Source organism: Anastrepha ludens, chromosome 4, assembly GCF_028408465.1.
Source record: "Anastrepha ludens isolate Willacy chromosome 4, idAnaLude1.1, whole genome shotgun sequence".
In the NCBI taxonomy this organism is placed as follows: Eukaryota; Metazoa; Arthropoda; class Insecta; order Diptera; family Tephritidae; genus Anastrepha; species Anastrepha ludens.
In genome coordinates, this window is record NC_071500.1 from 130,668,474 (window position 1) to 130,691,557 (window position 23,084).

The 23,084-nt window shown below is 38.1% G+C and overlaps 2 protein-coding genes across 5 annotated transcripts; one reads left to right on the forward strand and one right to left on the reverse strand.

Moving 5' to 3' along the window:
• Positions 1-1,139: 1,139 nt before the first annotated feature.
• LOC128861226 (ER membrane protein complex subunit 4-like) lies at positions 1,140-2,081 on the reverse strand. Its single transcript, XM_054099184.1, has 3 exons — positions 1,895-2,081; positions 1,689-1,818; positions 1,140-1,629 (listed from the first exon to the last, which is right to left on the reverse strand). The coding sequence occupies exons 1-3, from the start codon at positions 1,948-1,950 to the stop codon at positions 1,315-1,317; spliced, it is 501 nt and encodes a 166-aa protein (XP_053955159.1). The 5' UTR covers positions 1,951-2,081; the 3' UTR covers positions 1,140-1,314.
• A 7,624-nt stretch (positions 2,082-9,705) lies between these two features.
• On the forward strand, positions 9,706-23,081 carry LOC128861227 (uncharacterized). Of its 4 annotated transcripts, XM_054099185.1 has the most exons (3): positions 17,419-18,185; positions 18,282-18,706; positions 19,097-23,081. In XM_054099185.1, exons 2-3 carry the CDS (start codon positions 18,682-18,684, stop codon positions 22,318-22,320), a joined length of 3,249 nt encoding a protein of 1,082 aa, XP_053955160.1. In that variant the 5' UTR covers positions 17,419-18,185; positions 18,282-18,681; the 3' UTR covers positions 22,321-23,081. The 4 variants fall into 4 exon arrangements, with proteins under 4 accessions (XP_053955163.1, XP_053955160.1, XP_053955161.1 ...); XM_054099188.1 differs by lacking the exons at positions 17,419-18,185; positions 18,282-18,706 and adding an exon at positions 9,706-10,333; XM_054099186.1 differs by having other exon boundaries at positions 17,419-18,706.
• Positions 23,082-23,084: the final 3 nt, after the last annotated feature.

The window sequence follows — 23,084 nt, forward strand, 5'->3', positions numbered from 1 at the left end:
TAGAACCGGCTGCCATGGGAATGAGGTTCCTCGTGTTGATGAGCCTGGCAAGCTGGTGGATAAAATAAAAGAATTTGCCGACGAACACCGAAAAAAGTAATAAAGAAATATTAAAACACACACTAATTAAGCATCACTTTTTAATAAACTATGATCGTGCCATTAGTTTTAAATCCCGGCAAATACAGCTGTATGATATATAGATAAAGACAAAAGAAGAAAGTCCATGAATATAAAAAAAAAAAAAAATACATATTGTAATTTATGGCTTTCTCCTTTTCTTATGAAAAATATTTATTAACGATAACAATGCAATAAAATGTCTAACTTTGTTTTATCCTATACGCAAATGAAGCTCTTTCGCCCATAAAAATTTAAGCCATAATGAAGTGACGCCTAGAGATCGCCACTTAAACTAATTTTCTCATTCTTAAACATTTTGCAGACGCAAAATGTGCCCAGATAAAAAGCCCAAAATGCCCTGATAGCAAATTCAAACTTTAGAACTCAAATTAACAACAATCAATCACACAACTTGTCAATTTTATGGGTATTCAAAACTAAAATTGGTATGCAAGCAATAATCTATAAAATGAGTAGAATTTACAAGGGGAATCAAATTATTTATATTTTCAACAAGAAAGTTTATTTAGTGCAGCATTATTGAAATTTAGGTTTGGAATGGTCTGTTACACATACATACATTTACTATTATGAACTTCAATGATATGGTAAAAATAAATATTTCACGTTTCTAACTTTAAGTTCAATTTCGATTACTTTTCGGAAAAGGTTTAGGTTAGTTGTATTTAAAATTAATGTACGTGCCGAGAAAATACAACATGAAAAAGAGAATAATGTATGTTAGCGGTTTTGATCAATTCAAACTTTTTCAAATAAAGTACTGCTAAAATACCATAAAATTACTACCTTAAAAATTCTCTTGGAAATAACTGCTTGCAATTTTAATTTTAGACAATCTCACACTGATCGTTTAACTTTAGAATGTTTATATTTTCAGGTCTGTGGCCGAGCAACTAATTTATGATGCAAAGAAAAATGCGAAAAAACTCATTGATTAACTTACTATACACTGCGCGTTTCTACGTTGATTTCATATAAATACTGGAAAGCTATAATTGTTTTAATTACTTTACTTTTATTATTTTATTTGCATTCTACCACTTATATTTTTATTTCCCCTTTAGCGTTTCCGAGATACTAACATAACTTAAATATAGTATACTGAATTTAAGAAAATAAAACTATTACATTCAGTTGACTAAAAATTGTAGGTACATCTTGTTATTTATCTTAAACAAATGATACTCCACCGCCATAGTATTCTAGACGCGTTTGTGGTTCCACGAATGCTAGCCAATCAGATGCATGTGTCGGTAATAGACCCATGCTGTGGCACTTGTACAACGCGACAGCAACGTTTGCCAAATTACCCAAAAAGTATACAAGTTTCTGACCGCTACCTTGAGCGCCTTCTGCCATTTTTGAAGTCACTGAAGTGGAAAACATTGCCTTTAGTGGTCGAATCAACATCATGCCAACCATCATTATAGGGAATATCGAAATGGAACTACCGGACATGTACATGATGAATAAGTTCATTGGGATCTATTTAATAAAATATAATTGATTTGGGATAGAAAAAATGTTTACGTATATTTACATACCTGTTTCAATGGACCAAGCGCTAGATCCCACGATTTCTTAATGACCAACCTCTGGTCTCTTACAACTTCAGTGTGATTAACTAGTACCGAGGGATTGTAACCTGGAGGTGAAGGCAAATCAGAATTTTTGCTGAAAAAATTTATTGAACGAGAGTTCAGTTTATCCAAACGCATACACATAAAAATGTTTACTGTATAAAACCAACCTATTGTTGAATTCCAATGCCCACTTAAACTTTTTCGCTGATTGCTTCGACGACATTTTCTTTTCTTTTATTAAACAAATTTTCTCAGAAAGTAGCGACTGCAATTTTTGTATTTAAAGTCTAATGCTAAATTTATTAAATACCTGATAAATGAGCACAAGTCAGTTAATTTGACAGCTGTCAACAGTCCGCTATTGTGAATGAGGGGTGGTGAGTATACCTATTTGTCAAATGATGGCGAACAGTGGGATGACTTAGTTTCTACTTACTTCGGGGTCATATAATCGAAAAATTTGCTTCCCACGACAGTCGATTCTTCGTTACCGAAACGACCCGGATTTATATCCGGCCAAAGACTGTCACTCCAGCAGCATTACTCAAACATTTTTGGGGAAAGTTTATGCTGTTAAAATAACAACATATACTCGAAAAATTTGAATAATCCCATTGCCGACATTTTCTAAAAAGTCTTCAAAATATAGCAAAACCAATTCTCACATTCTATTAAAAAGACAAGGAATAATTATTTTCTTAAGCATTTTTAATGATATGGAACAGTAAAGCATAACTTAGTCTATACAAATCTATATGGATATTGCCTTGAAACGCATTAAGGTTTAATGTCAGGGGCGTACAGAAGGTAGTTTATGGGTCCCACGCGATGGTTCAGTGTTGAGAAGCATTAGTGATCGCAACTGACTTAAAATGTCCAACAGTTTCGTCGTCAGCGTTTAGCTGATGTAAATGATCAAAATATTAGATTCACTCCCATGGCAGCCGGTTCTACGTTACCGGAATGACTGGGGTTTTTCCCGACCAAGGGCTGCCGCCTCAGTAAATTAGCCCTGTCTAGTGTACTGTATCCCACCACCAATCTTTCGTCACAAGAGCAACTCATTGCAGCAAGTTTGCTCCAAGTACTTCTCTTCCGGGCTGGCGTCGAACCCAACCCCGGACCAGAAGTATTTTACTGCTGCATTTGCCACAAACGGCTCCACCCGAACTCCACCTCGGTTAGATGTAGTCAGTGCAACGGGTGGTGCCATCTTAAGACCTGCTCAGGCCTTAAGACACACGGGAAGTGGTCCACAAGGTATGTGGCCACGTGTTGCTCCCGCTCACAGGCGGCCCCTGCCTCAACGGCAACACTGCCCTCGGTGCCGGCACGTCACACTGCCGTCACCAACAACACCTCAACAGTAAGGAGTCCCCACGAGCAACACAACTCCCTCTCTGACCCACAACCCTCCTGCTCCTACCCCAGTGCGGGGACAAACCAGCAGATCTTGGTCCCCCGCACAGTCTGCTCCGTGTGTCAGACCGTAGTTCCTCGGAACTTGACAACTGTCCAATGCAATTCTTGCAACACAGACAACATCACGGATCCCTCACTCCCCAAGTTACGGCCATACTCCCGCGAAGCTTCAAGCTATTGCAACTGAACTGCAATGGACTCACGAGCAAGATTGACGAAATAGTCGACTTCATGAGACAGTATGGTATCACGATAGCTGCGGTCCATGGCCTAGCGTTCATAGTCCACCATTCAGTGCAGTATCGTCTCATCGATGAAGGCATCGACCGCAGGGACAGCACCTTAGAATGTCAAGGTATTGCTGTCCGGTCAGGCGATGCCGAGCTCGAAATATATAATACTTATATACCCCCTGTCACCTGCTGCCCGGCAGAATATCTCCCTGATATTGGTGCGCTCATCAGGGGAGAAAACCGATTGGTAGTAGGTGACTTTAACGCGCATCACGATCTTTGGCATTCAAGCCTGCCAAACGATCGTAGGGGACAGCTATTGGCAGAGCAGATAGGCGATTCGACATTCAGCACTGTAAACGACGACGCCCCCACTAGAGTAGTGGGCAATTGCAGCAGCTCGCCTGACATCACAATTGCTAGCGCAGGTGTGATAAATAGCATAACCTGGCGACCTATGCTATCGCTTGCATCAGACCACTTGCCCATTATCATCTCGATCGAGAAACCTGCCGACTTTGTTTCTGCGGATCACCGGTCATATATCAACTTTAACAAAGGTGATTGGACCAGATTCGCGGAATTTACTGAGGACATCTTCGCAGCCCTACCCATACCCGCTGGACGGATCCGGGACATACGTCCCAATTTTCCAGCTGAAGCAGCTGTTCTGGCGAACGAGCGTGATCGCTTACGGCAGGCCGATCCCGGGGATCATCGAATAAAGGACCTCAATTCGGAGATCCGGCAACTGGTAACGGGCTAAACAGGCTGATGTTGAAAAAGCTGGGTCCACTGGGAGTAGAATTCCTCACCAAGGTCTTCAACCTGTCTATGGCCACTCTCATCATTCCTGATAAGTGGAAATTAGGGAGAGTGGTCCCACTACTGAAGCCTGGGAAACCCGCCAACCAAGGGGAGTCCTATCGTCCCATAACTCTCCTTTCCCCAGTAGTGAAGACGCTTGAAGCCCTTCTACTCCCACTCCTCACAGAACACCTGACTCCAGCCTCACACCAGCATGGTTTCCGAAGAGTGCACAGCACCACCACGGCACTCACCGTCATAAACACCCCGGGTAAACCGCGGACTAAACCAAACCCGCCCCTGCGAGAGGACTGTCCTAGTAGCGTTGGATCTACAAAAGGCTTTCGATACAGTCAGCCACGCCACGCTACTAGATGACATTTTACAGTCACTCCCGCCAGGGCTGAAGAGGTGGACCGCGAACTACCTGAGTGGTCGTCACTCGTCGGTGATATTTCGAGACCAAACGTAAAAACAGAGAAAAATAAAGCAGGAATACCGCAGGGAGGTGTCCTTTCACCCTTGCTTTTTAATTTCTACATTTCGAAACTCCCCCAGCCACCAGAGGGAGCCTCACTGGTCTCATACGCCGACGACTGCACTATAATGGCGTCGGGCAATGACATTGTAAGTAAACGACTACCTCGCCCGCCTTTCTCGCTTCTTCACTGCGAGAAACCTAAAACTTTCTCCCACTAAATCCACGGCGACCCTTTTTACCACCTGGACAAAGGAGGTCAAGCTGCAACTTCAGGTACACGTCGATGATACCCCAATACCGACGGTAAATAACCCCAGAATATTGGGAGTCACCTTTGACAGCTTGCTCTCCTTCTCCGCGCACACAACCGCTATTGCAACGAGAGTACAGAATCGCAACAAGGCCCTCAAGTCGCTTGCCGGCAGCACTTGGAGCAAAGACAAAGAAATGTTGCTGTCGACTTTCAAAGCAATAGGCCGACCGGTTCTTAACTATGCTGCACCTGTCTGCCCGGAACCAGTGATACGCAGTGGACGAAGCTCCAGACCTGCCAAAATACTGCTATTAGGACCGCGACAGGATGTCTCCTGATGTCCCCAATACAACACCTGCATGACGAGGCTCACATGCTTCCTGTAAAGGAGCATAACAAACTGCTCAGCAAGCAGTTTCTGCTAGGGTGTCACCGTAGGCCTCACCCATGCAGACACCTGCTTGAGCTTAAGCCACCTCCCAGGCACATCAGGAGGCACTTCCTCAACTACGTGGACGAGATCCAGGACAAAACAGACAGACCACTCCAGGATCAGACAGTGTACAGACAGGCCATAAACGACATTCATCGGGAGACCCTTACCACCTTCTTAAGCCCCCGACCTCCGAATGCCGTTATCGGAGTCCAACCACCACCTATTGCAGACGAAGAGCTCCAGATTCCCCGAGAGTCCCGCGTAACCTTGGCACAATTACGTTCTGGATACTGTAGCAGGTTAAACTCCTACTTATCCAGAATCGACCCCGACATACTAAACATATGTCCGGCATGTGAAGGCACCCCGCACGACACTAACCACCTTTTCACATGCCCCATCAAACCCACTCATCTAACACCTCTCTCCCTCTGGGCCCAACCCGTCGAAACAGCTAGTTTCCTGGGCCTACCGTTAGATGAGCTAGACGAAGACCACCGGTGATTGCACTACACTGACAGGGCGAAGATACTGCTACAACAACAACAACAACAACATCAAAATATTAGAATTTCAAACATCAGTTCAAGTGAATGCCGTTGTTTTATCGTTCACCATGATTCTGTGCAAAACGACCGAAAAATAAATTGCTTTAAACCGTGCTTTAAGTTTGTTTGTATCATTCAAGTGTACAACACTGAAAAGTTGTTCAACAATCCACACATTTTGTGTATCACGCGGCATCACTTTCGAGATTCTGATTCGAAGTAACCATCTCACAAATGTAGAAGATTACTTTTATATACTACTAGCAAACCCGGCCCACTTCGCTGGGCACACTAAAATAGAATAGATATGGTTTAGAACAGAAAAGATATGGTTTTCATATTATTTATTTCTTTATTCTTTATTCAAGCTTTGGCATAAACAATATTTTTTGTTTTTCTATTTGTTTTTGAGTAAATATATGTATAATATTGTTGGCGTTGTTGTCGCGTTATTCCGGGCATTTCTCATGCGCCTATTATTATTTGTCGAACGACCAATATGATTACGTGATTGTCTTGGCATTTGTACTGTAATAAACATGATTGTAATTATGGTATTCTGAGATTTTAAAACATGTTTTTTTCAATTTTGTGGATTATATTTTCGATGCATATGTGTTTAAAAGCCCAAGTCCACATGGTCAGGATTATTTTATTTTGTTGTGATTTTCTTAAATCATCTCTTTTCTTCTGAAAATTGTTGACAATTTGCATGATAAGACTATTAATTTTTTCATCAAAATTACGCATTTTTCGTGCTCTTCTTTTGCATCTTTTAACCATTTCTTTTGTTTTTTCATTTTTTTTTTTTACCATTTTTTTCACTCATGGTGTATGGTAGCTTATCGCATATGAACCGAAAAAATAAATCCACAAAACATAATTTCATTTGAATATTCGGATTTCACATTAAATTCTCAAATTTCGTAAGAAATTATTCACTGTTCCAAAATCCACTCCAAAAAATGTTTACATTTTGTACTTACGTCTTCTCCTTATGGCGTCAAAATCAGAAAGAAATATTGATACATTGTAACTCACACTGTCAATTTGACAGTTCAGTTCCGCCCCAAGCGTTAAAAAAGTAAACGACATTATGGCTGGTTCAAAAGAACGCTGTACGCGTTGGCGGTGTTCCGAATTACAACCAAACTTTACGAAACCCATTTTCAATACTTACTTAACAATGTGTGTAAGTTTGGTTTAATTCGGTGCAAGGACACGGCGGGTCCACGTATTGGCATATATTTCGAGACCCTAGTCATCAATAGGTATGAAAGTTACCCCGTATTAAAGCACTTATCAACAGCTTTCATTTGATACCCATATTGTACATACACAACCAAAGGTTACCCGGGTCCACGTTTTGACCTATATCTCGAGACCCCAGTCACGGAGCGGCATGAAAAATACTCTGTACTAAAGCATTCCCCAACAGCTTACATTTGATATCCATATTGTACAAACACATCCTAGGGTTACCCGAGTCCACGTTTTGGCCTATATCTCGAGACCCTAGTCACGGAACGGTATGAAAAATACTCTATAATATAGAAATCATCAACAGCTTCCATTTGCTACCCATATCGTACAAACACATCCTAGGGTTACCCGGGTCCACGTTTTGGCCTATATCTCGAGACCCTAGTCACGGAACGATATGAAAAATACTCTATACTATAGAAATCATCAACAGCTTCCATTTGCTACCCATATTGTACAAACACATCCTAGGGTTACCCGGGTCCACGTTTTGGCCTATTTCTCGAGACCCTGGTATCCGATTCTTAAAAACACAAACCTTCTCCACATGTGTCTCTTCAATGTGGCAAAGTTTGGTTAAAATCGGTTTAGCCATTCTCCGTAAAGTTCATCACAATGCGAAAAACGGCTGAATTTTTATATATACCTTCTGCTCAAATATGAACGAGACGTTATCAATAAAACGGTCCGCGGATGACATATGGCAAAAATACATTTTTTGTTTTTTGGTAGGACTGTTATAAGCTTACATGGCAAATTTCAGCGTGTTATGTCGCATAGTTTGTTTTCTGTGCTACTGTAAACAAGTCAAGCTCGAGTGTGTTCTTCGAATTTAACGATGGAAATTCAAGTTGAACAAAGAATTTGTTTGAAATTTTGTTATTCCAACAAAATTTCGACTTCAGACGCCTTAAAAATGTTGCAGACAACCTATGGTACAAATCGTTCAAAGAGGGCCGTACATCGGTTGAAAACTTGCCTCATGAACGTCGTCCAGCAACATCAGTAAACGACGAAAACATCGGAAAAGTAAAGGAAATTGTGCTTGAAAATCGCACAAATCGCAAAATCGGTTAACGCTGAATATTATTTACACGTTTTAAAGCGTTTGCGCGAGAACATTCGTCTTAAAAGGAAGGAATTGTGGGACAACAAGTCATGGTTCTTGCATCACGATAATGCACCAGCTCACACATCACGTCTTGTTCGCGATTATTTGAACAAAAATAATGTTAATATCGTTCCGCAAGCACCGTATTCGCCTGATATGGCTCCATGTGACTTTTTCCTGTTTCCCAAGCTCAAGTTGCCGCTCCGTGGAAAACATTTTGAGACAATTGAAGTCATAAAAGAGAATTCGAAGAACACACTCGAGCTTGACTTGTTTACAGTAGCACAGAAAACAAACTATGTGACATATCACGCTGAAATTTGGCATGTAAGCTTATAACAGTCCTACCAAAAAACAAAAAATTTATTTTTGCCATATGTCATCCGCGGACCGTTTTATTGATAACGTCTCGTTCATATTTGAGCAGAAGGTATAGATAAATGTACTTATTCGTCCATTGGACACTACTCTTCAGAAGCTAGATATTCGCTTTGACGAATGCGTAGAGTTTTTAATTAGAAAAAGTACAGAGTTGCTGTCATGTCGGTCATGCGTAGAAAAAATTTATATTATATATGACTAAAATTTTTAGAAAGAGAATGTATGCATGCATTGTTAATTTATTAGCCTAATGTACATTACCGGAACCAGCCGGACTGATATCCGGCTAAAGACTGTCGCTCCAAGCAGCATTTGTCACTCCAGCCTTATATGTATGAGGGGTGTGTATTCTGATACAACAACAACACAAACATGTCTTTTAAATACTAATATTTTTTCGTAGTTATTAGTTTTCTAGAAACGCGATTTCACTGTGTTTCCTAATGCACATTTTTTATCAAAGTATTGTGTAATTTTCCTCCTTTTCGAAACACTTGGGTACATAACTAGTCTAAACCTTTTTGGCGATTGTTGATGAAGTGAAAACCTTTGTCCTGATATAAATCCGTATTATTCCCATAGCGTAAATTCCATTCCGATAATGATTTTTATTTCATTCAATATTTGTATAATCACAGTGTTGTACTAAGCTTCCGCATACGAAATTCTTACGTAAATTCAAGCATTGATTTCTGAATTGTGGTGTATGTGCATGTTTGTTTACCCCTGACTACACTTGCACTCTCTTCGTCATATGATAATGATGTAATGTAAATGATAATAATGTATTCTCTACATTGTGATAAGTACACCAATTAGGCTCTAATCTGAACGGAAGTGGATTAGTGGATTATAAACAAATCCTATGGGATCGTCGATCTCAACTGAGAGTCGGTAAACACTCGTGATTGGTTTGCTATTTATTTTGACACATAAGAGCGGCTCAGCCACCGAAATATTTCTCAACAAAGTGACTTGCTGTGGTTGCGATTGTAATTGTCAAGAGTAGTAACAGAGTAGTAATAATAATGAACTCGCACGCTTCAACAGATCGCAGTGCGGTCAATGAGTGCTAAATCGCCGGTTGTTTAAAACGCGCGCGCATAATTTTTAATGGGGATATACGAGTAAAAAGAAACACATATACTAAGATATGTTTGTGTGCACCTAATATATACTCGTATTATTAGTAAACATTTGTTGGCATTTTCGTGAAGTGAGTTTTGAATGCAACGAAATCATAGCCACTGTGACGCCAATCGATTACTTGTTATTGCCGATGTCGTATTGGCTTGGAACATTTTTGCGCATTTGCAGACGTACATTAACACATACATACACATATGTACATATGTAAAAATGAACTGATACGTATTAAGTCAGCCCTAACAATACTGATAAAATAATTAGATTGAGGTATAGAATCGGAAATGGGTTATGTGTATTACATACGTACATACACGTATTCTAAATAATGTAGCACAAAACAGCAGTGGCTTACCTTAGTGACTCAACTACATAAAAAGTGAATGAAGTGGAAGTTATGTGCATATGTATTTGTAAGTGACGGTCATTACAAATGATAGTGATTGCTGATGTGAAAGTTTATATACAAACAGAGATATGTAGGTATATGCTAAAAGCCGGGAGCAGCCAAGTTGGGTCAAAATGGTAATTTCCTTTATTCGAATATAAGCTCATACAATAATACATACATACATATGCGGGTGCCTTAATCTCAATGAACCACTATGGGTCATAAGGTTTGCTAAAAAAAAGACTTCAAATTTTCGTGGACTACGTATGCATGTATACTCGATTTGTTTTTGTTACATATAGTTATATACACATCTCACCAATATTTTTTAACACTGTAAACCATTTTAGTTTATTGTTAACAGATATTCAGGTAAGATGAGTTTCCATGTGCTTGACAATTTTTGCTTTGACAATTTGCTAAATAAATCGAGAGTCTGTAATTTTATTATTTTAAAAACAACATCGCAATCGTGCTCCTGCTAACGTATTCAGCAGACTTGGCTCCCTGTGGTTTTTTCCTGTCACTGAGCGGAACTGAAAAACCTATGCAAGGGCGGACATTCGCCTCGATTCAAGAAATAAAGCCCCCAAGAGAAGATTAGAAAAGCACTTTCAGAAGTGTATTTAAAGGGTATGACCGTTTACCACAGTGAACAAAGTAGACGTTGATGAATAAATAAATAGTCGATTTATTTAAATATTTAGTAATTATGAGTAGCTTTCGAATATCTATATTCAAAGAGAGTGCGAAATAATGTATTCACGTGCGAAAAATGCAGCTTGTAGCTTAAACGTATAATGCGTTCACATATAAGTAGATGATCTACTTTTTTGCGCTTTACTCAAAATCCGTGATTAAAAAGCGCGATTTCCCATACAAAATTTCTCTCCCACAATCTGAGATTATAAAATAATCCCAGATAATAACGATACTTATTGACATACAACCCCGTAATTATTATTACGAATGTAAGGAGAAACATCAAAATAAAAACTAAATAAAATGGATGTCGGCAAAGAAAACAGACCTTTAAACATAATTCTAATAAAATGTTTGTTAAATGTTATTAATTAGGGATTCATTTTAAAGAAAAAAGAGCGTGTCCATAAACGTGTGCCCTCCTTTTACTTATTATAAAATGTAATATAGAATTTCCTATGCGTATTACTGCCATAATTTTTTGCAACCTCAGTAAACCTCGCATACGAGTTAAATTAGCTATTCCTTCTCCTTGTATTTTCTTCGTATCATTAATAATAATTAAAGAAACCAGAAACACCGAAGTATTCCACCAAAATAATTTCTATGAAGAAAAACCTCTCAAAGCAGTATTGACAGCTAATTGTAGATTTGCAGGTAATCTGCCATATGTGAACGGGTAGATTAATTTGGTGGATTTATAGGTGATTAATGCATATGTGACCGTATTAGTAGACTTATATATTACATAAAATTTTATTTTGTATACCATAGTAAATATTCCCTCGTTTTACACAAACGTTTTTAACAATGTTATAAAAATTATTCGCAATTGGTGGTATCTGTATAGTATATTTGTAAGCATCTACTGTATATTGAAAGGTATAAATTCGTCAGTAATGTTTGTTCGAAAGTGTTTTTGATCATTACTCATTTGAGTTTAGTAACGTTTGTGGGCGAAACGATCGCAAATATTACAAAAACATATACATATGAACATATATACACACATATAAGTATATGTGGTTAAAGTGGTATGCAAAAACACAAACATGTTATTTTACTATAAATGAATGCACATTAATGAAAATTAAACGACTTTTCACATTTTAGAACGCTAGTTGTTGAGGGTGGACAGGTAAATTAATTTTTGCAATTATATAGTTGCACATATGTAGTAACTCCTAAGTGGAGAATACAGCCAACATTGACAAGAATACGAATTTAGTAAATTTGTATATGTTAACCTGTAAATACATGCTAGGTTCCTTTCAACACGATGACGGAGCATATCGAAACAGATGTAATGACGAGCTCGAAAGTCAAAGAATAAGATGGTTAAGTCATACATACAGAATAGCTAAAAACAAAGCTGCCAGTATACCGTTCCATAGATCCGTTGGGTTGATGAGGCCACAACTGACCTGCGGAAATTGCGAATCACAACGATCGAACGAAGTGGAGAGCTGTAGTTGGAGAAGCAGTGGTCTGTACAAGGCTGTAATGCTAATGATGATGATATAAATGTTAACCTAAGTATTTTTTATGTACTTATATACAACACATTTGGGCAAGTTCGGAACTGCACACTTTACTCAGCTTTCGAACTAAACTAAGTTAAAACGTTTAATTGGCAGGGTTAAACTCTGCTGCGAAAATTCACCACAGTTAAGCTGGCACTAAAAAATTTGATATTACAGTTTAATAATAATCGTTCCTAATCGACCTGCAAAATAACGTTAAAATTCGCTCATATTTGAAATATGCATCATTGGCCGCGATTAAATACACGACTGAATAGTTCCGTGTAACTTGAAACCGTGTAAGTGGAAACTAAAATTTAGTACATCATTTTTAATGTCGTTCTGTTATATTATTTAAACATGTTCTCAATTTATTATTCCATCTTTTAGGAGGAATACGCTGGAAAATTACTCATCCTCCTGTTTTTCGATACTACGAAATGGTACACTCAATGAAACACTTATTTAGTTCTACTGCAAATATTTCCCTACGTTCTATTCAGCGATCTCTTTTTTGCATAATAAGCCTCTAACTCTTTCACCATATTTAAATCATGCTCTACATCAGTCACTGAGAGTTTCTGAGTAGATGCATCCTCATAACTTTCCTTCTTTTCGGCTGTCACCAGATTTGACGTTGACTTTGAAAGGAGCTCCAAAAGATCTTCTTCATCCTTTTTATGAAAATTGGTAAGAGAAACCGGGTAACTTGAGAGTGTCGCTTTTTTCGTATAACTCGGAAATAGAAAATAAATATGTATGTCAATATTGGAAACAAAAGCATAATGCCATGGAGCACCAATTCAACGCTGGGTATACTGAAAAAATAAAAATAGTCCCGATCTTTGAAAAGAGCATCCAAATGTTCAGCATTTGTCGACAGTGCTTAATTAACACTCTTTTAACATGTCTAAATCTTGAGTCGTTACATGGTGTAGTAGCTTTGAAACATCGTGGCGGATCAACGCCTACGATCCGTCGTCCGATTGCACATTGCAATGTGGCTGGCAAAGCACCAACCGAATCCCCGTCCACAACTGAGTTATTGGGCAAACATGTTTTTGTTACTGAACTTAAATTCAGTTGAATGCAAAAATGTTACAACCATATTTACGTATGCGTGTATGTATGCATGTATGTAGGTCTGTAGTAATTGCCGTATTGCATATTAATTTATGAACACATTCTATGTGGAGGCGCTAAAATTAATTTCGTCCATATACGGATAACTCTTTAAAATACTCGTATAATGGCATTTAAAGCTTGGTATGTTTTTTACACACACAATTGCATAATAGCTCTAGAATATAAAACATCGCTTTAGCTAAAGTGGCACTTGGGTGTTTAAGGCTTTTACTACTACAGCGCATTACAAATAATAATAAGAAGCAAGAGGAGTATGAATGCATCCATTGATGTATGCATAGAGAACAAGAACAATTCATCTTTTCGCATACCAACATTTGGATTTACACAACTCTTCGTTTTTATGGCTAAATAACTTATTGCATTATCTTTTTTTTATATGAATCGTAAAAGCATACGCGATCTAATATTTTCGAAAATGGATAAGTTTAAAAACAAAATGGCAACCTGGTTCTGTAAGAAACTTCAGTTGTTCATGTGAAGACTATAAGAATAAAAATAAGGTAAAGAAACTTTAACAACAACAGCATTTTGTAGGAGGGGAGCAACAGGTTATGCTTTATGCTGGTGTATCTCAAGCATAATAGATTACCAGATTGATATTACCATCCGTGCGAGCGTTACGGGCTGTGACGTAACAATTGGATAAAAAATAAGATGAACACAAATACTCAATTATTACGTGAGTAAAATCTGGATTTCGCCACCTTCTGTATTCTCTCCATCATAACCATATCTGATAAAGGAATTCCCGAGCCTTACTGCAAGCCAAGTGGACTGGCAATTAATCAGAACCGTCTATTAAAGTGATTGTTTTGCAAATATTATAGGCATGACGATTATATATATATATATATATATAATTGGCGCGTACACCCTTTTTGGGTGTTTGGCCGAGCTCCTCCTCCTATTTGTGGCGTGCGTCTTGATGTTGTTCCACAAAATGGAGGGACCTACAGTTTCAAGCAGACTCCGAACGGCAGATATTTTTATGAGGAGCTTTTTCATGGCAGAAATACACTCGGAGGTTTGCCATTGCCTGCCGAGGGGCGACCGCTATTAGAAAAATGTTTTTCTTAATTTTTGGTGTTTCACCGAGAATCGAACCGACGTTCTCTCTGTGAATTCCGAATGGTAGTCACGCACCAACCCATTCGGCTACGGCGGCCGCTTGCATTACGATTATGTCGCCAAAATCATAAATTTTTTCGGTGAACTTAAAACTTACATCCACAAGAAAGGATGGAACGACTAAACGTAAAAGTAGATCCGAAAATGCCTTAAAGTAATTGACACAACTGGTGTACAACGTGCTTGCTCCTATCTGCGCCCAAAACTACGACGGAATGCTGACGGTGAGCCATTTTTTAATTGATTGATTTAAAATCATTGTTATAAATGTAATGTAACTAAAAAGTATAAATTTAAAAAATGCTAACAATAAATGCAATACGTATTTAAATTTGCAATTAATGCGGAGTATTTGTACATATAAATACTGCGAATATCTTCATGCATCAATTGTAATTAGATCAATGTAAAATGTTTGCCAATTTTAAATAACAAATCAATTCAATAAATTTTTCATTGTAGAGTTCAATATACACTTGTATATACATATGTATGTACATAAGTACTATATATATTTTATATGTGTCCATACTTAGTACATGCAGAGATGTACTATAAGTATGGAAATTCCAACAAAGTCCTTTCTATAGGATGGGTCTTTGTTGCACAACTGCTTTTGCTCTTTTCTGCGTCCATTCAATTAACCGAATACAAATTAGCCGGTGTTTGCACCCATGCACACCCGCATAACATACATACATATGTACGTATTTAAATATATTTTAATTTAGAGCAACAAATTTATTTAGACTCCTACACATTTAGCACACGGAGAGAAGTACAATACATGTACATATATTTGCTTAAAGTGTGTAAATACATATAGACATACTATATATGTACCTACATACATTCTACATATGAACTTCCTTGCTTATACGTTCGAGCTTTATTAATGTTGTTTTCCATATTTCCACAAAACAATTTTTTTTGCGGCATTACTACTATATAAATACATATTATATAAATAAATACACAAGTATGTGTGTATTTACTCAGCCAAATAATGCTCATACAATCAAGAGTGAAGATTGCCGCTACCATTGATGATGAGAGCAAATTGTGATCGCATAGTGGCTTGCGGAGAGCCAACACAGCTATTCAATAACCAAAAATTGAATTGCAATATTTGTTTACATTTATAGGAGGAAGTTTCGATTTTATGGACGTATGCGCTATAAATGGAGAAAATTGGGATTTCATTGTTGTTGTAGATATTGTTATTTGTGGTGATTGCGATGGTTGTTGGCTGTTGAGTGGATTACAGTTTGGTATGGTTTGGCAGTTAGACTTTTTTGGCAGGTTGACTGGTAGAAGCCTTTTTTTGGTTTACATGTCTTTATTTGTACATACATACGTATGTGCACATATTTTGCTTATTCGTTCATTAAAATATAGACAAAGTTGTTACTCAAGTACATGCATACGAAACATATCTACAGGCTGTTGAAAAAATTACTTATTCGACTTTAGCAGTTTTAGCTCTATGTGAATTTTGACCAAAGCTCTAACAAATGTAATGCTTTTAATACATTTTATTAAGATGAGTTCTCAAGATACGAAAGTACCTAGAATAGGGCATATTTAGTACTCGACAGGTTGTTGTTGGTGTATCAAATTAAGCATTCGCCATAAATGTTTGGGAATTGCTGCTGTAGTTGCAGTTCTTGTCCGGATATGCATACGGGTCCTTCCGGTGACTTGATAGGTTGAATCCAGTAGTTTTGTCAGTTAAAAACCGTTGGCCGAACCGTTTCTAGTACATACACACATTCATCTCATATGTATAAGTATTTTTTGCATCCATCTACTTAGATTATTCACACTTACTTGCTCGCAATGTTCAATTACACATGCACGTACATTCGTTCATGTGTTGCATCTAATATTTTTTGATATTAATGGCGAGCACGTAGGAGCACACTCGAACAATGTTGAATGCCAAAATGGGAGAAGACTCCGGCTAAAAATGACAAAGTGTCGGCCTTATTGAGCAAATTTAATGGATAGTAATTCCGTAGGAACCAATTACGCAAAATTTTATCCGTAAACAAAAAATATAGCACTGTGGGCATTCAAATAGGACGGGGACGGGTTTATGATGCGTATGGCTTTTATTGTATTTTATATAGGTATGCACATCTGTATCTAGTGACATTTCGTTGTACATTATATGCAAATGTGTCCGCTTGAGCGTTCTTACCCACACATCTAAATGTATGTTAAGGTTTAAATATACGTTTCGATAACGTTGCTCTACTTTTTCCTCACACATACATCCATGCATACCCATATGTATATGCGCGACTAGTACTTATGTATTATAAGCTTTTTAAAATAGAAATCTTTTAAATTTCTATGTTCTTCAAAGTGCCTTTTGTTTTGATAGACAATGTGCGACAAAATATACTTACAAGTGATTGTATCCCATTTCACCCAATCTAGGATGGGTAAATCAATTAATATTACATATGCACACATTAATTATGTATGTATAGACTTTTTTCGGAAATATATTACGAACTTTTGTCCACGAAATTCGATACCGATACCAATACCAATGCTGTCGGTCCAATTTCCAATAATGGCGATTTTGGCGCGACTTCCAACTTGATACCGGCTTTGAATCGGAAATCGGTGAAATATTTCTTGAAAGCTTGCCACTGCTTTCAAACATGGTAAAAAAGTTCCATTCTTATGTTACTGATGGATTTTTCTTTTCAACGTATATATGTATGTACGTGTGGTTTATAATTACCTGCAGACTTCAAGCATTCTGTTTTTAAAACCGAAATGAATGATCTTTTAGGAGCTTTTAGTCAAGCAAACTTTATTTTACTTTTTCAGTACAAGTGTTTCTTTATTACGTTATTTTTGGCGTTGGTGAAATTTTGAGCGTGGTTTGTGTAAAGGAAACGACAGCAGGGACAATGATCGCATTGGTACTCAACAAGTTGGCTTTTCTAATTTTAACTTCATACACGTTGTCATTTTCAGTTGAGAAAGGCAAAAAGTTTCCTTAGCACCAAATGCAAAGGTAAAAGACGGGAGAGCAGCGACGCACCGACGCACCAACACAAGCGGCGGACGTGTATGTAATAACTGAATTGAATGAATACGCAATAGCAATGGTGATCGAGATGAGAACATGCACTCACCCATTAGCTTTGCAGTGACAGAAAAAGCCTTCCAATACATTGTAGATACATTAAGACTCAAATACGAATATTTGGTGGGACGTCCATCTAAGGCGGATTTTCGGAAAATTCTTTTCATTTATTTTAGTTGCGTTTTGGATGCCACCATGATCACGTGTGTGCAGGCTTTTGCTCATTGACTGAAGATAGCAGTTACAGTTACATTAAGTGAAACGAGCGACACGATACGAAACGAAAAAGGAAGCTAGGATTTTAAGAAGACGCAGCATCACATCACAACCGTAAAAAAAGTTATTTGAAATATTGCAAAAGCCGCTCTCTTATGGGTATGCGAAGTTATATGTATATGTGAGATATATGTGTTAAAAATATGCCTCATCTAAACACGTGTTATTAGCTAAATAAATCCATTTGTTTATCAGCCAATCACTATCCAAATGATGAAATACAAACTCAGCGTCGCACCAACTGATTGCATCCTATTCCCAGTATATAAAAGTATGCCGAGAATTCATGTGTAAAAATACACGTATACCGTATATGGTAATTTTCGCATAAAGGGAATCAAATTTCACACAAAAGCACAAACAACAACAGAAAAGTGGAGAGTATAAAACAAGAGCGCGATACGAACATTGCCAATAAAAAGCCATAAAAAGAAAAGGCAAATTAAAATTTAAAGTGGCTCTCTGAGCGAAAATGGCAACCGTGTAAACGATCGCCTAGTGTGTGTTCGAATGCGAGAGCTTTTGGAGGCATACGGCGCCAAATTCTTACATCGTTTGATAAGAGAAGCCGGTGTTTGATCAAACATTTGGAAAAATGTTACCAGAGATCCAGTTTACCGGTAATTACGAAACGCACAGCCATGTGTTTTCGCATCTGATAACTCTCTGATTTTTACTAAATATTTTGGTTTTCTTTTTTCAAATAAAATATCGAGGCACAAGCAAACCTGTTGACGTAACAACGGTTTCGAACATTTTTTGTTTTTTATTTTTATTGTATTTCTTTTCGAATGCACTTGAATATTAGTGAATGTTAAAGTTTGCGAAATTATAATTTATCGAAGAAATGATTTTATGTTTGTTGACATTTTGGAACGACACAATAATTTCTGAACCATAATTAAATTATGATCCCTAACTAATAATAAAAATGTCACTTTTGGAAAAAAAATTTAATACTCTAGCTAACGAATGTTCTTACATCTATTAATTTTTCTTCTATTTTTTAGCTGTTGATAGTATGCAAGAGGTTGCATCTGATGACTTTGATTTGTTGAATGGTGTAAACTCTATTTACGAAAAGGGCATGTGCCTAGCTGTACATCGTTTGCCCCCGAACGCGTCGCCTATTGTTCCGTTGGACCAACAACAAATAACATCAACTGAAAATGATACCAACAGTTATATTGGCACTGTAGCCCCTACAACTCACTTACTCAATGGCATTAAAATCGAAGATGCAAGTTCTACTGATTTATTCCCAACACATCCCACCACATGGCAACAACACCCAATGAATAGTCACGAGCACGCACATCATCGATTGCAAAACCATCAACATAACAAGCACCGAAACCATAATCGGCACCAAAATCGGTTAAACTCTTTCACTAGCAAATTATTGCTACAAAACTCTGACGATCCTTTAATATGTCGCGGTGCCAACAGTGTTGTAACTGCTGACGATGATCAACCACTAATAATTGCCAATTCCCAAAATGCGGGCAATCGTCAAAATAATCAAATAAAGGGCATTCAAGGTAACAACTCCATGTCTGTTTCGTCAACAGCGAGCTTACAAATACTGTCTTCCGGCGCAACGTTTTCACAGCTGCCGAAAAAGGTGCCCCAAAATGGGTGTAGCTCGTTGACCAAGCAACAACTTAAAGTTAAGGCCAATCTAATGAGTGCTCAAAATCGCGCTGCCATCGAGCTAAAGAAAAGCAGCCAACAAACCGGTAGCGTGGCTGGCGTTATGCATTATAAAGCGGATGACACAAAGCTTTCTAAAAAGAAAGGGGTTTTAAAACTGCGCTTCCATCACCAAGCTTTACCACCCGAGTATCTTAGCCACTATGAAGCTACACAGGGACAGTTTTCCCAGCACGTTAAAGATTCAAAGCTGAAACCGGCAGAGCTACATCCGAAAATCAAAGTTTTCCACCCCTCTAAATTACCACCAGCGAAGAGTACACACGAAAATGTTCGTAGTTGGTTGCAAAAGATTGCTGCGATCCATCGATCGGCGCAACAGTCAGACAGCAAGCCGCGCGAGGAAATAGTTGATCAGGAGCAAAAGAAACTAAAGCCTCCTACTATAAAAGCTCTAAACGACACCAACAACAATTATCAGGTCAGCCGGATACAGACAACCAATGAATCGGTAATGAAAAATGGGCTACAAGCCTTAGCAAAGCATACTTACAATTCTGAAAAATCTGAACCGATTAAATCCTCCAGTGATAACATTGTTCCAAACCCTATGGCCCAGCAAGTACCTTCAGCTTTAGTTTTACCGAATAAAACAGCTACCGGTGCTGTGAATTCAGCTGCCATCAAAAAAGTTATGAACTATGCTGACTTACCTTATATGGGTGAAATGACACTTGACCATTCGAAGCCTCGGCGTGGTCGAAAGCCTAAAAAAGCTGACATCTGTCACCTTATATACAAAAATTACGGTACCATATTCCCTGGTACACCTAAGAACGCATTAACAGCACAGAACGCGACATTAGAAATGGATGAAGGACAACTGAGTTCCCGCATTTCTAACGATTTGCCGTTGAATCTGTGCCTGCGAGATCAACCATGTGACCACTTGTCAATATCAAGTGAAGAAAGTGAAAATATTATCTGCCCTTTGAGTAGCAACTCAACCAGTAAAGTAGAAATCGAAGGGATGAATTCATCTAACATAGGATTAGAAACTATTTTAGATTCTAAATTTAATCACGTTAAAATCGAACCTGACGAGGAAAATGGTAACTCAACACATATAACGTCCTCTTTGTCAATCAAAAACTCGCCCAAAGCAGCCGAACTTAATTCGAATAATGTACTGCTACATCCTGTAAATTTGTATTACCAAAAACTCCTTTCTGGAACCTTGGTGAACGAACATAGTCAGCCCTTTGGTCTACCTGTCGAGACTATAGAAAAGGACAATCAATTCACGCTTAAGATACCCATACCGAATGGTTTGCTGCGAACGCCCAAGTCAGAGAAGGTCTCTCCGCTCCCCAATGTGGACAGTCAAGCGAACGATTATCCAGATCTCATTTCCACCCCGTCATCGATTAAATCGGATAACTCAAACATGACCACAAACACATCAGTGAGCGCTGCAACTACTACCACAACAAGAACACCTACTCACCAACAAATCACGCCGCAGAAGCGTAAACGATCTGCAATTTTTATACCACCCATTCCGGCTGAAAATACAACAAATCCTGCCACCGAAGTGAGTATATGCAAATTCAAATTTACGGGCGGAGCGAAGCCATCTTTACAGGAGAAGAAAATGCTCTCTGTAGATTCTGGCGGTAACTACCGATACTACAGCGGAACGGGAGATAAATCGACTCGTGGTTATGAATTTTTTCCTCGTGAAAGTCTACAGAATTCTGCTGGTTTCCTGCCGGGAGTAAATTGTGCGGCGACATTTCCCAACACTGCTAACGAATGCTTAACAAGCGACATACCTCCACCATCAGCAGAGCTTAGCAATGAAATTCTACAAATTCCTGAGTCGCCAACAGGAACATTGATATTACCTGGCTCTGTAGCACTGCAAGAGCCCTCATCACCATCGCCGCTGTCCAGATCAACGCCATCGTTTTCTGGTTCGCCAGCTTTGCTCACACAACAGCAAACACAGAACCCTCAAACAATATTAAGTTTAAACTCAAAAAACGATATGTCCACGCGGAGACTATCTTCCACAATAATTCTGGCAAGAGACCAATTTTCCAATGACGTATATACATCGCGAAATTCATATAACTCGTTGCAATCAAAAAAGAAATCGCGACGATCATCGCAGCGTGAAAAACTAGAGAAAACATTCAAGGAAAGGGGATTTCTTATCCAAACACAGCAACTTGAATCTGCCGAAGGGGCCACTTATTGCAAGTTTCGGCAGCTGAAGAAGTTCACACGCTATTTATTCCGCAATTGGAAGGATTACCTGCCGGAGGAGGTTCATCAAGCAAACACGGCGGAGCAAGTAGTAGTGTTACACCACCCGAACACGGAGAGCGATATGAAGAAGGAGGTGGATGCAGTGGACAACTTTACTGAGCAACTAGCTGTTGAGAGTTTACTCGAGCGTCATGGATTTTTGGTCACTAGTGGGGAATGCCCTCAAAACACCGGTCGACCGAGTACAGCTAGTAGTATGATGGAGAATATTCTGCCCGAGCAGCACACAGCGGATAATACCGTATAATACCGTTAAGACACAGTTGAATCAAAAGATAAAATGCATTAATTTTTAAATGACTGAACAAAATATTTTTTGTTTAATAATGATATTTCAAACAAATAATTAACACTGCCAAAGAATGATTAGAATTTAAGTATACTTATGTAAATCATTTAAAAGTAATTTATTTTATACATATTTGTTATTTCGTTACTTATTTCACCGTGAAAATATATGTATATATTTGTAATATGGAAAATTTATAATACTAATCTAGTCAATGAAATGCTTTAATATCCGTTTGGGCCACTATGAAAGTAAACAATTCATTTTTATCTTTTGAAGGAGGAACTTTAAGCACGAATAATTCGGGTTCGAGTGCTTACCTAAATTTTACAAAATATTCTGAATTCATGGTTGACTTTTATTTTTCACAATAATAAACATAAAAACTAAAATGAAATGCATTTATTGGAAATAAATTGCTTAAACAGCTTTTTTGGTACAATTTCTCTTAATTCAGGATTTATTAGTAGAGACAAGACAGTAACCGAATAACGGATTTTTCTTTGTGCATATAAATGTTGCAGAAAAGCACTCATACGTCATCAAAATCAGGCTCTCTAAAAATCGCTTCTGATTGCTGTTGGAGGTTATGTGAATTCAACAAATAGGATTTTATGAGCATAGGTTAGGTACGTTGCAAAATAGAAACCATGTGATAAATAATGTACTGAATTTTGGAATTTAGGAATAAATATTTATTATTTTTAATAATGATAGCATTT

Coding starts and splice junctions, on each gene's coding strand:
- LOC128861227 (XM_054099186.1), top strand. CDS start 18,682: ATGTTACCAGAGATCCAGTTTACCG. Junction 18,707..19,096: donor ACCAGAGATCCAGTTTACCG/GTAATTACGAAA, acceptor TCTATTTTTTAG/CTGTTGATAGTATGCAAGAG.
- LOC128861226 (XM_054099184.1), bottom strand. CDS start 1,950: ATGTCGTCGAAGCAATCAGCGAAAAAGTTTAAGTGGGCATTGGAATTC. Junction 1,819..1,894: donor GCATTGGAATTCAACAATAG/GTTGGTTTTATA, acceptor AAATTTTTTCAG/CAAAAATTCTGATTTGCCTT. Junction 1,630..1,688: donor CGCTTGGTCCATTGAAACAG/GTATGTAAATAT, acceptor TTTATTAAATAG/ATCCCAATGAACTTATTCAT.